Here is an 18636-nt window from a genome sequence, read left to right as displayed (position 1 = left end):
AGGCTTATATTTGTAGTTCTTCATTGTAAAAGTCTACGTCATAGTTTTCTGTCTTATCCACTACTTTTTTACAGAATTTGAGCCAGTATCCCAGTTTTAATAAAATGCTTTGGAGTTATACAGTACCTTTTTATAACGTTTATACTCTTGTCATGACAAATTGAAAAATAACAACATGACAAATTCGAAAATTCTTTATCCATCTAATCTTAAAAATCCAAAATAAGATATTTGGGGGTATTCTAAGATTACTTTAACCATGGATTACTTTAGGTTTTATTTTTTAAATCATAAGAAAATAAAATGGTTTCCTCATTTTAGATTGGGTTTTTATTTTTAGTATTGGTCAGTTTGAAAGTGTAGCTACTTTAAGAGTTGTGAGTGGCGTTACATTTTGATCAGTTACAGAATGAGTTACACAACTCAAAGGCTTTAGGTATTCAAAAATTAAGTTTGTTTTCTTTCCTGTTCTAGTTACCGGTTTACTAAAATAGTGAGCATACATGATCACTTGAAAATTGGGCTTCTGGAGCACCTGAACAGAAAGGGAGTGGTTCATATTCAGCATTACAAAAGACAACTTTCTCTTTTTGAAGGGGATTACTTTGACTATTTTCCAGGTACTGGGGAAATTCCAGATTCATTACAAGTTATTGGGATGGCTATTAATTATTCATTTCCTAAAATATGTTGATTATAGACTTGAGATTTGGTTATATAGTAGAACTTTATTTCAATTCATCAATTTTTTTAAAATATATAGAAGTTTATAGTGAAATACAAAATTGAGACTCTTATATGAGTCACTCTTTCAAAGAACTCAAGAAACATCAGTCTTACTGATCAGAACATATTTAATGGAAGAACTTTTTGAAAGTAATGTAAGAGGAATAGGATTTTTGCATGTGTATGTAAGGAAAAGTTATGTACAAAATATTGTAGTCTTTCCATGAAATTTAAGTAATGAGAGAGAATCATACTTCACATAATATTCCAATTTTAGGATGTTGGGTTAAGCGCAGAAATTTATAATCAGAGAGTTTTTCATAGATAATTAATACTTTATAAAATAGTCCAATGGTATATGCATTCTTTTTAAAAAAGTTCTTCATGGTGACAGTGATTAAAGGTCTGTATACATTGAGCCATATAGAATGTCCACTGGATGAGATACTTGATTATTTAGAAGAATTTTTTTAAGAATTGTGGTGTCTAGTTCCAGGTTGATTTGGGAAAAAGAGTCTTCATGAAAATATATTACCAAATATTTTTCTTTCACATATCTTTTATTTATATGGATTTATCTTGACAGTTATTTTTTGGAGTATTCACAATAGTTATTTTTCCTTCATTAGAAAAGCCTCTTTAGGCATTATTTGGACTTTATTTTTGAACTTGTAGAACTTTAAATAGGTTATAGTTATGTAACAGGGTGCAATTCAGATCTTAGTCAAGTGTTTTCCCACTGTTCTCAGTCTCTAAGGACTGATTTACTGTATAAGTTTTTATTCATTCATCACATACCTTTATTACGGTATGTGCCAGGCATTGTGCTAGATGCTAAGTTACAAAGGTGAATAAGACATGGACTCTGCTCTCAAGATAAGGACAGTCTAAGTGAATTCAAGGTATAGCATTAGTCCAGAAGAAGGAATGTTCTTCCTTGAGGTGCTGAGATGTTGAGATGAGTTTTAAAGAATAAGTAGGAATTTCTTAAAGGGGAAGAATGTTCTAAGAAGGGGAGGAGTACATGCTAAGGCTCAGTCTTAATACCTTAAACTAAGGAATATATCTTAAGACCCCTTATTCAAATTCATATTCAAGAATACTCTTACTTGCAATTTCCATTTTAAATGCATATGTGAGCACAAGTAGAGAACTACAAAGCCATTTTGAGGAACAGATACATTTGCTCACAAAACGATTGGCTTGCACATAATACACCATTCTCATCATTCCTCATGGATCAACATCTTTTCATGCTAGCTTATATCCTCAACCTTCCAGTTAGCCAGCTGTGAAGATGCTTTATCACAAAGGCTAAATTAATGAATGCCAAAAGTCTACCATACACTAAATATGAAACTTTAGTATTTCATATTACCATATACTAAATGTGAAAGTTTTTTTAATCCTTAGATCTTCAAATGCTCTTGTCAGTTTTGCACACTATTAACTTGCCTAGGGATCATAAAAAATATTTAAATAAATAATTTGCCTAGTTAACAAGTGCATTTGTCTGTTGATTAATGTAGCTTTTTTACTTTTTCTCTTTTGCATCAAGAATTGAAACTACTAGTACAGAATCTTTTTCTTCAGTCTGATTATTGCTTTATTTTTAACATGTTATTTGACAGAATTCTACCCAATATTAGGACCAACTCTATACACAATTATAATACAAACAAAATGTGGCTTGAGATACATGTTTTATGATCAGTCACATTACTTCATTTATGGACCTCATTTTTTTGGTGATGACTTGTAATAGGTGGTTCTTAAACTATGAAAGTGTTGGCATAAAAAAAAAATAAATAAAAAATAAAAAAAAATAAAAAATAAAAAAATAAAAATAAATAAAAATAAATAAAAAAAAAAAAAAAGAAAGTGTTGGCATTTGTCAGTGTCAGGCAGTTGAAATCAAATGAATTAATAGGTGAAGCTCAAAATGGCATGTGACTATTAGAATGGCACAAAACTCATAAGTAGCTGTAAAAGTAACATACTAATACTGTTGAAATAATCCTTTTTGTTTTTATCATACATTCATATATATTCTCAGGTTTTGTGGGGGGGTTTTTATTCTCAGTTTTTGCTAAGAAAAACCATGTATGTTAAGGATGAGGGTTTTGTTTTGTTTTGTTTTGTTTGCCGTTCAGGAAACATTGAGAATAAGAGATATATCCACATAGGCACAACATATGTTGTATGATTTCTAGTCCATATTACATTACTGGAGTAAAGTATCATGAGTTAAAAAGGACATTTCCTATGTCTACATATGTAGGACTTCTAATATCTACATGCCTTAAAAAAGGAATTGTTCTGGAACAGTCCCAATCAGATAGGAAAGTGATGTTTTTTATAATAGAAGAATCTTTGAGAGAAATGCTTCAGAACTTTGGTTATAGTTTTTATTATTGAACTAATGAAAGTTATCTTTATTCTTTAAAACATTGTATTTAATGGCAGCCAGTCCAAGTATCCAATTTTCTTGTAATTGTCGAAGATGTTCATGTTTCTAAGATAGCCTCATGTTAAAAGATTGAATAATGAGTTGCATAAATTAAAAATCAAGCTGTATTATGACCAAATTTAAGAAATGGGCTTCTTTCTTCTACCAGAATGATGGCATTGAATACTGATGTCACCTGGAGGAAATATTTTAGTTGTTTGAGCTCTATTACAATAGTTCCTTGAAATTTATACCAAAAGAGAACTTTTAATGTTTAACTGGTTTTCATATTATTTCAAGAATATAGTGACTCCTATAGTAACATTATATTCAAGGTGAAGGAGAAAATTATGGTATTTTCAAGATGAGGAAAATAGTCTAACATCAGTTTAGTTTTTAAACTATTACAATCTATGTAGAACAGTTAAATCGGCTATTGAATTTATGTATTTGTGTTTTAGAAAATTTTTAGAAAAATTAAGGTTGTGAGTTCCTTAAAACATTATGTTCAGCAAATAAGATGCTTTGGGGGACCATTTAGTATTTAATAGTTTACATTTAAATATAAAGTTTATCTCAAAATATATTGGTTATGATATCTTGACAGGAAATACAGGCAGTTACTTATTAAGACTATTTGTATTTTGTTGTTTAGTTTGTTATCAGTGAATTATAATCAGTTTCAAATTGGCATGAGTCACTATGAAAATAAGCACTGGTCTCTGTGTCATTGACTTTTTAAAAATACAAGTAGAGGCCCACTACAAAGCAGATGGTAGATTAAATGAAAGTCAAACAAAAGGGGACCAGGGAGTTTTTACTAGGTGCTGTCTTTTTGGATTTAGTATTCAGGTAGAAGTGCTTGAAGAAACTTTTGAAATTATGCATTACAAGCAAAAATATTTTTGCCTCACTTTGTGATATTTCATTCAACAAAATTTGAGTACTCTGTGCCAAACGTTGAAAGAAAAGAGTTAAGAAAAAGAAGAAAAAATGGAGGATAAATACATTAGTAAATATAGGCAAAAAACATTTTAACTAAGCATGCATTTATTGTATACATGCTAAATGCCAAGGGACATTGTGCTCAGTGCTAGAGACATGAATTTAAAGGATATGATCCTGCTCTCATGGAAGTCTCAGTCCATTTGGCAAGACAGACAACCTAAAAATTAAAGTTACAGTATATTATAAAATAAATGCTGTAATAAAAGTAAGCAATAAGGAAACATACAGGAGGAAACACTATAAGGGAACCTGGGAATCCTTCCCAGACAGGATACCTGAATGGTTTAGTAGAAGTTAGTAAGGCAAAGAAGGTATATTTCATATAGGTAGAGTAATGAGAACTTAAAAAGTGAGAGAATGCATGGAGGTCAAAGAACCACAAGTAATCAAATAAGGCTGGGATGGAAGTTTTTTTGTTTTTTGTTTTTTTAAAGGTACTTTATTGACAAGGGATGAAGCTAAATAGATGGGCAAAAGACAGACCCTTCTAAAGATTTGAAATTTTAATCTGAAATTGCTATTAAAGGATTTGTAGCAAGGAAGTGACATAATTAAGTCATAAATTTTAGTGACAAATTTTAGAAAGATCACTCTGGATGCTATGGAAAGCTAGATTTTCAATTATAGTTGGAAGCTCTTTGCAAGCTAAGGATAAACATGAATAATTAGGTAAAAACAAAGCTCAAGAGTTATTCATGTTTGCACAACTTGATTTTTTGAAGTGTTTAAACGATAAAGCATTAGGTGCTTTATATAATTGTTACACGCAGTAGTAGAATATTATATTCTTAGTATAACCCTGAGCTGATCAAATATAAGGATTTGAAAAGTAATTGATAATTGTTGTAAATGCTGTCTGACCTCCAGTTTGCCTCATCGACTATTTAGTGTTGGTCCTTTTTGTACTAAATGAGATGATACTGCTAAGTGATGGCATTTATGTCCTATGTGGTCATGGTGTATTCTAGGTTGCCTGGCCCTACCTCCAGTGCTGGGTTTATAATTAAAATGACATATATTACAAAAAGAAAAGAGAAAATGAAACTCAGAAGGCCTGTAAGAATTATGGAAGTTTGAGATATAAAAGGAATTAAGAGGAGAGGTAGAAAAAAGTCTCTTCCCTAACTACTTCCTACACTGTAGCTTACCTCTTGTTCACATAAAATATTTTGCTGTTAAAAAAGACATGTAAATAACTGTACAGGCTGTATAGCCCACCTCAAACATTTTTAAACTGTTGATATTATTTTCATTGCCTAAGAATAATACAATAACAAGTCCCATTATATTATGAAGAGTTCTCCCTTTTACCTTGAGGTAGGGGCCAGACTGCCAGTTTGGACATTATTATTTTTATTAGAAAATTCCAAAATAGATATCATAGTAACATGAGTACACATAAATTGATTTATAATTGAAACCACAAAATATAACGCCGTAATCTATTTTTAAGAATTGAATATGCTTGGGCTTCCCTGGTGGCGCAGTGGTTGAGAGTCCGCCTGCCGATGCAGGGGACACGGGTTCGTGCCCCGTTCCGGGAAGATCCCACATGCCATGGAGTGGCTGGGCCCATGAGCCATGGCCGCTGAGCCTGTGCGTCCGGAGCCTGTGCTCCGCAACGGGAGAGGCCACAACAGTGAGAGGCCCGCATACCGGAAAAAAAAAAAATTGAATATGCTTAATTTTGGAGTTTTAGCCAAACAGTATATGACATATAGTCATAGTTTATAGCATCCAAGTTATCAGCATGAACTCAGCAGGCTGAACCTTTCATAGTTACCAAAACTATTTAACTTATTCCGTATGAGTGGTAAGCAAGCTTTGAAAAACTTTTATTTCCATTAATATAAGTCTGAACTGTCATAAGAACAGGTTTCTACTACTTTACGTGCAAGCAACTAGCTTCACTTAAGGCACTTTGTCACTTTACTCCAAGACAAATATCTTCCTGCAGCCAAAAAAAAGTTACTTATATGACCGTATGTCTGTGTCAGTCATTACATGTTCTAATTAATGGCTCTAGACATCTACTTGATAAAGTAATATTCGGTTCAAAATGAAGTCACATTTTATGGTATTATCAACTTAAAAAATTATTTCATCTTGAGATAAAATATTGTGGAAAAACTGTACCTCCGCCATCTATTTTATTTTAAATCCTAAATTATTTAATTCAAAGTGGAACAGAGCTGGAGAATTAACTTATTCATAATTTTAATCTTGCCATAAAGGAAAGTTGGATTGTTGTGTTATTAAAGAAGAGCTAGAAGAAGTAAGAACACAGTTAGCCAGAGTTCACATAACAAGTTTGTTTTCTGAGGTTCAGCTGATCTGTACTCTCCCTTCTAAAAATGGTTGATCCAAAAGGAAAGTTTAGAAGGCTGCTCTTCGATAAGGAACTGATAATGGAAGCAGTAAATACCTCTTTAAAGTTCATTTCTTGCTTGCGCTCTGTCTCAGTTTTTACCTACTCAGGCTAATTTGCAGATGCCTGGGATGATTAGACAATCCATAATTTCTACCAGTCAAGTAAAAGAAGGAAAGAAAATTCTGAGCTTCTCTCCCAGTTAACCAGTAGCTTGCTGTGGTTAAAATTAATGCAGATTTTACAGCAACAAATATTAGCATTTTCATTTACTATAAGTAATTGACTTGAAATTTGGGAAATGAATAGTTGAGCACATCATTTGAGTGTTTATTTGATCAGTTACTTATTAGTGCAAGAGGCCATCATGTAAATTTTTCTCTGTATATTATCACTTTGTTTCTCTCTACATTTTAACATGCTTAACGTGTGGTTTCTTTTACTTGAAAATATATTTTATTCTTTGCAGTGTTTGAGCAATACACCTCCACTTACTGAATATTTCCTGAATGATAAGTATCAAGAAGAACTGAATTTTGACAATCCCTTAGGAATGAGAGGTGAAATAGCTAAATCTTATGCTGAATTGATCAAGCAAATGTGGTCTGGAAAATTTAGCTACGTCACACCAAGAGCCTTTAAGGTTAGTATGGTAAATACATTTTCAACAAGGCCTGTATCACACCCAAGAGGACAAAAATCTTTGGGAAAGGGGTAAAAAAACCATAGCTATTACAGTGGTTTGTGGCCCTCCAAAGGGACTCAGCACATAAATACATACACAGCATATATGGTATTAAATTTTCAGGGTGGGGCACATAATAGATGATTAATTTAAACTGTCCAAAAAGAGTTCTGGAGGATGGTAAAGGAAATAATGAAATAAAGTTTGAGAAACACTGGTATGGTTCAAAATGACTATAGACAGCAGTGAGCATTTGCAGATTGTTTTAGAATACAGCACATCTCCAAGAAACCCACATAAATATTTTACACAAATGTAAAGACTAAATTTGGGCATGTCATTAAACTCTAAGAACTTTATTTTGAGAGTCATTATTGGTTTGAAAAATTATTGAAATGAAACTGGTCTGCAAAGTAAGCACTAAATATTAATTAAATATTTTCAATATAATTCTTAATCTTCTATTTTTTCTTATTTGTGAAGTAGTTAATTCTTAGAATCAAAATCTCAAGTAATTTAGTTTGTCATTCAAATAAGAATTAAACTGAAATTTAGCTTTATATTGTTAAAGTTTTCCTAATTAATTATATGGGTGAGATTTATGAGAAATTTTAAACATTTGAAGAAAATAAGCAGTTTTCAACCATTTTTTATACAACTTAAATGATGTTCATATAGAACATGGACTGGGCAACATTTTATTAACTAGGTACCAGTTCTTAAAAAATAAAAGACAAATCAAAAGAAGTCCTGCATTTATCTTCCTTAACTTTCCAAACTTAGGACAAACTAGTTCAGACAAGTCATTTCTCAACCATTATCCATGATTCCAACTAGTTTCATTTTACAAGATGTTCTCAATTATGTGTAAATAGGTCCTTGATATCTGACTTTTTTCTTTTGCATTTCTTTTCAGTCTCATCAAAAAAAAGCACTGCAAAGACTAGGAAAATTATATATGAACATGAATATTCTTTTTATCTCTATGAGATTTATCCTCTCTTTACACACAGAAACTAAATGAGAGCATTTTACTTTTTTCAAGTGACCCAGAAATGTTACTGAATTTTAAGTCTTCAGTGTTTCCCAATCCTTCGTACAAAACTATACCATATTTTCTCAGTGTTCTCTCCTTAGGTCAGCATTTCTTTTCTATTTTACAGATTAGTTATCATTATTAAAATATTTTTAGATATGTAATTCTTTACGTGTATTTATCCATATGTAATTATCATATCTGCATATGACTGCAAAAGTGCCACAAGTTGATTTGAAGGTTACAAATAAATTTTAGGAAGTAGGTGAATTCACAAATATGGAATCTGTGAATAATGAAAATGGACTATATATTTTTTAAATCAATCTTGTCCCTAGAACTGATTTTATAGTTTTGCTTCTCTTACAGACACAGGTAGGACGTTTTGCACCTCAGTTCTCTGGATACCAGCAACAAGACTGTCAAGAACTATTAGCTTTCCTATTAGATGGACTACATGAGGATTTGAATAGAATTAGGAAAAAACCATATATACAATTAAAAGATGCTGATGGAAGACCAGATAAGGTAAATTTAACCATATTATTGTCATCATTGTTATAATAATGTGGTATCTCTTTGTAATATGTGTCTGTTTTCCTTACAGGTAGTTGCTGAAGAAGCCTGGGAAAACCATTTAAAAAGAAATGATTCTATCATAGTAGATATATTTCATGGCCTTTTTAAATCAACTTTAGTTTGTCCTGAATGTGCTAAGATTTCAGTAACATTTGATCCTTTTTGTTACTTGACACTTCCATTGCCCATGAAAAAGGAACGTACCTTGGAAGTTTATTTAGTTAGAATGGATCCACTTACGAAACCTATGCAGGTAGGAAGTGATTAATTTCTTTGCATTTGTTATTTATTTTTTTTTTTTTTCTTTTTGCGGTATGCGGGCCTCTCACTGTTGTGGCCTCTCCCGTTGCGGAGCACAGGCTCCGGATGCGCAGGCCCAGTGGCCATGGCTCACGGGCCCAGCCGCTCCGCGGCATATGGGATCCTCCCAGACCGGGGCACGAACCCGTATCCCCTGCATCGGCAGGCAGACTCTCAACCACTGCGCCACCAGGGAGGCCCACATTTGTTATTTTTATAAAAGATTAGTGTTGAGTCCTTATGCCTCAAGTACAATTCGATAATAATAAGCTGTTTTGCATAAGAGATTTTTATACACTAATTAGTACAACTTTTCAGAATCTTGAAAGGGTGAGGGATGTGTAAAGTACTATTATTTGTCATGTAAAAACAAAATTCTCAAAGACTTTTTCTTATCAAAGAAAAATGGGAGGTGGTTTGATTTTACAATATCGGTATGAATATTAGCTTACAAAGATTAATAACATAGTAATTTCCCAGTTTTCCAACTTGAACTTTCTTTAATGTTCATTGTAATTTTTTTCCTACTGGCTGTTGGAAGAGAAACTAATACTTGCTATACATTTTGATTCATATTATGATAAGATAATGGTATATTTATTTTTTTAACATCTTTATTGGAGTATAATTGCTTTACAATGTTGTGTTAGTTTCTGCTGTATAACAAAGTGAATCAGTTATATGTATACACATATCCCCATATCCCCTCCGTCTTGCGTCTCATTCCCACCCTGCCTATCCCACCCCTCTAGGTGGTCACAAAGCACCAATATGATCTCCCTGTGCAACGCAGCTGCTTCCCACTAGCTATCTATTTTACATTTGGTAGTGTATATATGTCAGTGCTACTCACTCACTTCGTCCCAGCTTACCCTTGGCCCTCCCTCTGTCCTCAAGTCCATTCTGTACATCTGCATCTTTATTCCTGTCCTGCCCCTTCCTTTTTTTTTTTGATTCCATATATATATGTTAGCATACAGAATTTGTTTTTCTCTTTCTGACTTACTTCACTCTGTATGACAGACTCTACAACCATCCACCTCACTACAAATAATTCAATTTTGTTTCTTTTTATGGTTGAGTAATATTCCATTGTATATATGTGCCACATCTTCTTTATCCATTCACCTGTCGATGGACACTTAGGTGGCTTCCATGTCCTGGCTATTGTAAATAGTGCTGCAGTGAATATTGTGGTACATGACTCTTTTTGAATTATGATTTTCTCAGGGTATGTGCCCAGTAGTGGGATTGCTGGGTTGTATTGTAGTTCTATTTTTAGTTTTTTAAGGAACCTCCATACTGTTCTCCATAGTGGCTGTATCAATTTACATTCCCACCAAGAGTACAAGAGGGTTCCCTTTTCTCCACACCCTCTCCAGCATCTATTGTTTGTAGATTTTTTGATGTTGGCCATTCTGACTGGTGTGAGGTGATACCTCATTGTAGTTTTGATTTGCATTTCTCTAATGATGAGTGATGTTGAGCATCCTTTCATGTGTTTGTTGGCACTCTGTATATCTTCTTTGGAGAAATGTCTGTTTAGGTCTTCTGCCCATTTTTGGATTGGGATGTTTGTTTTTTTGGTATTGAGCTGCCTGAGCTGCTTGTATATTTTGGAGATTAATCCTTTGTCAGTTGCTTCGTTTGCAAATATTTTCTCCCATTCTGAGGGTTGTCTTTTCATCTTGTTTATGATTTCCTTTGCTATGCAAAAGCTTTTAAGTTTCATTAGGTCCCATTTGTTTATTTTTGTTTTTATTTCCATTTCTCTAGGAGGTGGGTCAAAAGGATCTTGCTGTGATTTATGTCATAGAGTGTTCTGCCTGTGCTTTCCTCCAAGAGTTTTACAGTGTCTGACCTTGTATTTAGGTCTTTAATCCATTTTGAGTTTATTTTTGTGTATGGTGTTAGGGAGTGTTCTAATTTCATTCTTTTACATGTAGCTGTCCTGTTTTCCCAGCACCACTTATTGAAGAGGCTGTCTTTTCTCCATTGTATATTCTTGCCTCCTTTATCAAAGATAAGGTGACCATATGTGGGTGGGTTTATCTCGGCTTTCTATCCTGTTCCATTGATCTGTATTGCTGTTTTTGTGCCAGTACCATACTGTCTTGATTACTGTAGCTTTGTAGTATAGTCTGAAGACAGGGAACCTGATTCCTCCAGCTCCGTTTTTCTTTCTCAAGATTGCTTTTGGCTATTCTGGGTCTTTTGTGTTTCCATACAAATTGTGAAATTTTTGGTTCTAGTTCTGTGAAAAATGCCCTTGGTAGTTTGATAGGGATTGCATTGAATCTGTAGATTGCTTTGGATAGTATAGTCATTTTCACAATATTGATTCTTCCCATCCAAGAACGTGGTATATCTCTCCATTATTTGTATCGTCTTTAATTCTTTCATCAGTGTCTTATAGTCTTCTGCATATAGGTCTTTTGCCTCCTTAGATAGGTTTATTCCTAGGTATTTTATTCTTTTTGTTGCAGTGGTAAATGGGAGTGCTTCCTTAATTTCTCTTTCAGATTTTTCCTTATTAGTGTATAGGAATGCAAGAGATTTCTGTGCATTAATTTTGTATCCTGCTACTTTACCAAATTCACTGATTAGCTCTAGTAGTTTTCTGTTAGCATCTTTAGGACTCTATGTATAGTCTCATGTCACCTTCAAATAGTCACCGTTATACTTCTTCTTTTCCAATTTGGATTCCTTTTATTTCTTTTTCTTCTCTAATTGCTGTGGCTAGGACTTCCAAAACTATGTTGAATAATAGTGGCGAGAGTGGGCAACCTTGTCTTGTTCCTGATCTTAGAGGAAATGGTTTCAATAATAGTATATTCAAATACCTGTAATTTTTAGGCATCTTAAGAACCTGGAAAAGAAGTGGAAATTTAGTTAGGCTAAAAATACTTGTTTCAGTAGTGTTCTAATATTTTAACAGTTTGGGTTATCACATAACACTTAGTCTATGCAAGAGCCCTGTGCTAGACCTTAATATCAATTGTCTGCCTGATTCCATTGCCTAGTGTTATAATTGGATTTTTTTACATTTTATGGAGCAAAACACTATATTTTCTCCCTTTATTAATCAGTTAATCATTTTCTGATACTTGACCCACCCTAATAAAAGTATTTCGTTCCTTTTCTACCTTCTGTTACCCTAATTTCTATTATAGCACTTACCAAATTTTATTATGACCTTTGGTTTACTTTAACTTTTGTCCCCAGACCATGAATTCTTTGAAGAAAAGGACTTCGTAAATCTTTGTATTCCCAACCCTCATGACTTAGAAGTGTTCAAAAATTTTATTCATTCAAATGGGCACCTACTGATTGTAAAGCTCTGGTAAACAAGACAGACATAGTTCCTACTTTAGAAGATTCTTTACTAAAGATCTTAGTTGAGGGTTCCAGCCAGCAGTGCAGTTTGTTAGAGCCTATTAGTTGTATTAGTCTGCTCGGGCTGCCATAACAAAATACCATAGACTGAGGGACTTAAGCAACAGAAAATTATTTCCCCACAGTTCTGGAGGCTAGAAGTCTAAATCAAGAGAGCCAGCCTGGTGGTTTCTAGTGCAGACTCTTCCTCACTTACAGATGGCCGCCTCCTCTGCTGTGTCCTCACAGGGCAGAGAGAGAGACTGGGAGCACAAGCTTTCTGGTGTCTCTTCTTACAAGGATGTTAATCCCATCATGAGGCCCCCACCTTCATGATCTCATCTAAATCTCTCAAAGGCTCCATCTCCAAATACCATCACAGGGCTTCACATAGGAATTTTGAGATGACAGAATTCAGTCCATAGCAGTGTTCATGAAATCTTTATGAAAGGTACGCTTTGAACAAAATTGTCATTGTACCATTCATTTAGTGGAAGTGTTTGGGTTTACTGTCAACAGGGCACAGAATATGAAGTACTCATAAAAATATAGTACTTTCATCCAAAATAATTAAAGTTGGTAGAGACTAGTCATGTACTCAGTTATGCAAATTTCACCCATTTCTTGTGCTATTTATGTATTTGCTTCATGAACTCATTGAACCTGGTACCTTCATGTCAGTATTTCATCCATCAGTGCTGAGAATATTTTAGAGAACAAGAGAGACATGGCACTTGCCCTTATCCATGAGCAAGGTTAATGAATACCTGCTTTTATTTTTGGCCAGGGGCATATATGTTCACATGTCTAAAATCACATCCTTTAGATACTCACTTATTCACTTGTTTAGAAGTATAGGATTTTTAACATTCTTTTCAATGGAGAGAAGGTATAGCAATGCTAAACTACATCCTTAACCTCTCTAGTTTGTAACTTTACAAATATATGCCAGTGACTATAATGGAATAAGAGAGGAGTATAAAAAAATGAGTAAAAATTTATTGCAACATAAAATAAATGTACTCTATTTCTCTGTACTCATTTGTTAAAGATAGTACTTTCCCATGCCAATAATATAACATCTATTATGTAGAAGCAAATTGAAATCAAATTACACATTAACCTGGAAAGTATGTGTTGAATGATCTTCCATAATTTGGGTTTTAAATTAGTTTTCCAGCAATGTGAATTTCACTGATTTACCTCTTTTCTCACTTGGTGACCAGAAACATAAATTTGTGGAAGTTAGAGCCGTGATCAGCACAGAGGAATTGGGATTTTTTTTTCCTTTTGGAGACAGTAACAACTCAAATCCAAAATTATCACTTCATTAACACTGTGCTTTAACCAGCTCTAGAGGAAAAGGGAATTAGCTAGGTTAGCCCACTTGATGAGTTTTCCCATCACTGAAGTAGATTTGAGTCATGGAAGTTTATTTGTAATTGTGTTGAACATGTGTTATGTATTGGACTCACATACTATGCAAGATGCTGGAAGTACAAGGGTGTTCCTAGTCCTTGTTCTCAAGAAGCTTTTCATAGAGTGTGAAAAGTGCTCTGACAGTGTGCTGTAGGGATATACAGAAGGAATAACCTACCCAAACTGGTGATGATGCCTTTGCTGGATCCTGAAGGATGATCAGGTTTTAAAATTAATCACATGGAAGTTGGGAATAAAGTATTATATAGAACAAGAGAGTGACACGTACAAACGGCTGAAGGCAAAAGAGAATGTGGCCCACTTCTGGAAACTACAAGTAGATAATATGGTAGATCACAAAGAACCTTGATGCTTTCATAGGAAGTTTGGGCTTCATCCTAAAAGACTAAGGGAGCCATTAAAGTGTATTAAGTATAAAGAGATTGTATGGTCAGATTTGTATTTCTGAAAGAACATTCTGGCTAGTGCAAAGATTGGATTGGAGGGGCTTAGATCAGATGTACTAAGACCAGGTAGGAGGTTTTTGCAGTGATGAGATGACAGAGGACAAGGGCTTGACCTCTTAAGCTAAGTGTCAGGATGGCAATCAGATAGAAGAACCAGTTGAATATAGGAGTTGAAAATGTATTAAGAGTATTCAAGTTTATTGAACTGGAAAACTGAGGAGAGAATGGTACTATTTGTTTTAATGGGAGATATAGGAAGAAAGGTTTAAGAAGAAACCTATTTTAGTATTGGATATGTTGACCTAACATGACCTAAATCTGTGTTTAGTATTGGACAAGTTGAGATTCGTGAGGAAAATTTAGGAGGTATATCAATAGGCCTTGACTTTATGTATGTAGACTAGAGGAGAGAGGTCTGTGCTTGAGATATAAATTGGGTGGTGAGCTCTATGAAGATGGTAGTGAATGTCTTAGAAGGATGAGATCACCCAAATGATCATCTAAATCAGAACTGTTTTAAAAATAAAAAGGACCATATTAATAGTTAGACCAGGACAGCAGGCTAATCTAGGACTTGCCAAAGCAAACTGGGATATATTGTCACCTAGTCTAAGGAAAGCATATAGAATCAAGAAGGCTGAGGATAAAACACTGAAGGATAATGCTAGAGGGTAGTTCTTCACTCAAAAGAAGGTGTGACCAGGACATTAAAGAATAAGAAGTGTAGTGTCATATGGAGAGGAGAATTTTGAAGGAGGCAGTGGTCAGCAGTAATGTTGCAGAGAGTTCAATAAAGTAAGGACTGGTAAAGATTTGGTTAAATGATAGTATTGACAGCCTTGGTAACAGGTTAAATAAAGAGGTGAAGGCAAAAGCCAGGAGTGGATAAATAAGTGAATGAGAGATAAAGAAGTTACGATAGTAAGTGTAGACATTACTTTTAATAAGGTTATTTATAAAGCAGAGGAGAAAGGGCGATAATTAGTGGAAAATTATTAGAAAACAGTGAGAGACTGTTTTGTTTTTTGAGACTTGTATATAGTTCAGTGCTTTTATAAGAGTCAAATAAAATGAAATAAAGGATAATTGCTGGGTTTATGTTCTAGAGCAGCGGTCCCCAGCCTTTTTAGCACCAGGGAGCGGTTTCATGGAAGACAGGTTTTCCACGGAACGGAGGCAGGGGTGGGATGGGGTGGGGGATGGCTCAGGCAGTAATGCGAGCAATGGGGAGTGATGGGGAGCGATGGCGAGCGATGGGGAGCAATGGGGAGCGGCAGAGGAAGCTTCGCTCGCTCGCCTCCTGCTGTGCGGCCCGGTTCCTAACAGGCTACAGAACAGTACTAGTCTGTGGCCCAGGGGTTGGGGACCCCTGTTCTAAAGGAGGCAGAAAAGGATAGATGCCAGGGTTAGCCTTGAATGGGAAGAGTAACACCCGATTCTCTTTCCTTGTGTCAAAAGAGACAGAGAAAAGGACCTTTTAGACTCAAGTTTGTAGGGGGAACAGTAAGTTGGAGATTTTCCTATCCAGTAGCCTATATTTTTCTCAGTGAAATAGGTATTCTGCTGATAGTGAGGGGAGAAGTGGTAAAATTAAAAGCCTAAGAAATGGTGAAGATTTTAAATAGTTATTAAGAAAAATAAGAGAATAAGGGAATAAAGGCTACACAGAAGAATTTCTGGCTGGTGTTGAAGGATCAGTTGAGATTGAGCACTGTGAGTCTGTACTACACCAGTCTCTGAAGTTGAGCAGTTTACTCCAGCAATCTAAACAACTCTGAGAAAGTATAGCAAGAATAAACCTGAATAACAAAGTAATTAATGTTTTTGCGATGAGTGGTTGAAGGGATGAATCATGGGGCTGGAAGGGCATGGAGATAATAGGGAGCTGATAAACTAGGAGAAAATAGAGAATTAGAAGGACTAGATATCTCAGGGCAAGCCAAGAATAGGAAAGAATGAGTTTCCAGGAAAAGTAAATAGTGATTAAACAGTTAAGAGTCTAAGATGTCAGAGGTGGTGCAGGAGATGGCAAGGTCCAAGAAGTGAACTACAGTTGAAGCAAGTGTAGGTCTTTGAATTGAGGAGTCAGGGAACAATAAGATAAACCATCCATGTGGACTTTGTCACCCAGGATGATGCCAAGATTGGAGACAAGACACGGTGAGCCAGATGCCACCGTGAATGTGAGGAAGCGACCAAAAGGTCTATCTCACCTAGTGAATATTTTCCAAAGTAATAAATGTATTATAATTTTTTTTTGTTTTTTAGTACAAAGTGGTTGTCCCCAAAATTGGAAACATACTTGATCTTTGTACAGCGTTGTCTGCTTTGTCAGGAGTACCTGCAGATAAGGTAGGATGTTTCTGGGTTTAAAGTATGTAAGTTGGAGTTTAATTTTTCACTGTTGTAAAACCAGCTTAATAGAAATTTATTTCCTTTTAGATGATAGTTACTGATATATACAATCATAGATTTCACAGAATATTCGCAATGGATGAAAACCTTAGTAGTATTATGGAACGGGATGATATTTATGTGTAAGTATGAAATCTATTGTGCAAATATTACTTGAGAAAAAATTGAAAAGAAATATCATAAAATTTTCAAGAGTTTATAGTCAATTTTATCCTTGTAGGTTTGAGATTAACATCAATAGAACAGAAGATACAGAGCATGTGATTATTCCTGTTTGCCTGAGAGAAAAATTTAGACACTCAAGTTACACCCACCATACTGGTTCTTCACTTTTTGGTCAGCCTTTTCTTATGGCTGTACCACGAAACAACACTGAAGATAAACTCTATAATCTTCTGCTTGTGAGAATGTGGTAAGTGCCAAACAATTCTACATTAACAAAATAAAATATTAAATAGCTAATAAAAGTAAACATGCAAGGTACTATCAGAATATAATTAGTTGTCTGTATTATTTCAGCTTTGTTTAGATGGGTAGCAATGTAAGAAATCACATTATAGTCTAATCCAGTTTCTTGATCATGTAAACCACATTACTGATATTCCTGATATTGTAGTCCCATAAACCATACATAAAGATGACATTATAAACTATAAGTGGTCTTAGCAATAATATATATATATCATCTAAATGAGGATCTTTATAAAATAATTTTATGTCAAGAAATTATTTGCCACAAACTTTTAACATATAAAAGAAAGATGTTAAAACCCTAGAAGTAACAAATTAACTTATTTTCATAAAGACAGCCAAACACAAATGATTACGGTATCATGTCTTGAGTTTGAATTTATCATTGAATCCACTAATGACCACTGTTAATTGTATTTAGAGGTTTTGTTTTATTGAAAGAATGAAAAACTTTTTTTTAAGTTTTTGCCTTTATAGAACTGAACTTGTTTGATTTCTGATTTTATTTAAGCCGATATGTCAAAATATCTACTGACACTGAAGAAACCGAAGGATCCCTACACTGCTGTAAGGACCAAAGTATTAATGGGAATGGCCCAAATGGCATACATGAAGAAGGCTCACCAAGTAAGACTTCCCTATTAAATTGTAAAAACTTTTCACTTGGATTATTGCTGCAGAGAAAAATTAAGAGGATGGGGATTAAGGAACTAAACAATATTTGCAAGCCTGGGAAAAATAGTGTTAGTATTAATAAGTTTTAAATGTAACATTGGGTTTATTTAAAGATTTCTAATATCTAATTTTAGGTGAAATGGAAACAGATGAGCCAGATGATGAATCCAGCCAGGATCAAGAACTTCCATCTGAGAATGAAAACAGTCAGTCTGAAGATTCAGTTGGAGGAGATAATGATTCTGAAAATGGATTATGTACTGAGGAAACTTGCAAAGGTCAACTCATGGGACACAAAAAACGATTGTTTACATTCCAGTTCAACAACTTAGGCAATACTGATATCAACTACATCAAAGATGATACCAGGCATATAAGATTTGATGATAGGCAGCTTAGACTAGATGGTAAGTATTTGTGAAAATGGCTTAAACACTAAACTTGAGCGCATGTTACTTTTTTTAGGTGAAACCATGAAATTCAACACTATCATGAAAAATAACATTTATGTATCTATCTACATTTTTAAATGAAAAGCCTTCATTTCTAAGTATACTAAAACACATGTCAGTGTTTATTAAATGAAAGTTGGACTTATGTTTAAGTTTTTTTTAGCTCTAAAATATCTTAATGGCTTGGAAACAGCTATTTACCCTGATCACC

General features: G+C 34.2%; 1 protein-coding gene across 4 annotated transcripts in view; it reads left to right on the top strand.

Moving 5' to 3' along the window:
• Positions 1-18636, top strand: part of USP15 (ubiquitin specific peptidase 15) — a 135962-nt gene that overhangs the window by 106656 nt on the left and 10670 nt on the right. For 2 of the 4 annotated variants that reach the window (XM_081249012.1, XM_081249011.1), the window contains 8 exons: positions 7021-7194; positions 8642-8800; positions 8880-9104; positions 16681-16764; positions 16855-16949; positions 17048-17239; positions 17810-17925; positions 18108-18380. In XM_081249012.1, the coding sequence (XP_081105138.1) occupies positions 7021-7194; positions 8642-8800; positions 8880-9104; positions 16681-16764; positions 16855-16949; positions 17048-17239; positions 17810-17925; positions 18108-18380 (1318 nt within the window). Of the gene's footprint in view, positions 1-474; positions 621-7020; positions 7195-8641; positions 8801-8879; positions 9105-16680; positions 16765-16854; positions 16950-17047; positions 17240-17809; positions 17926-18107; positions 18381-18636 lie in introns of those variants that run through there. The other 2 variants (XM_081249013.1, XR_014017052.1) reach the window with 2 other exon arrangements.

Source organism: Mesoplodon bidens (genome assembly GCF_964165515.1).
Source record: "Mesoplodon bidens genome assembly, chromosome: 11".
Classification (NCBI taxonomy): Eukaryota; Metazoa; Chordata; class Mammalia; order Artiodactyla; family Ziphiidae; genus Mesoplodon; species Mesoplodon bidens.
This window is presented reverse-complemented; position numbering and strand designations above follow the sequence as displayed.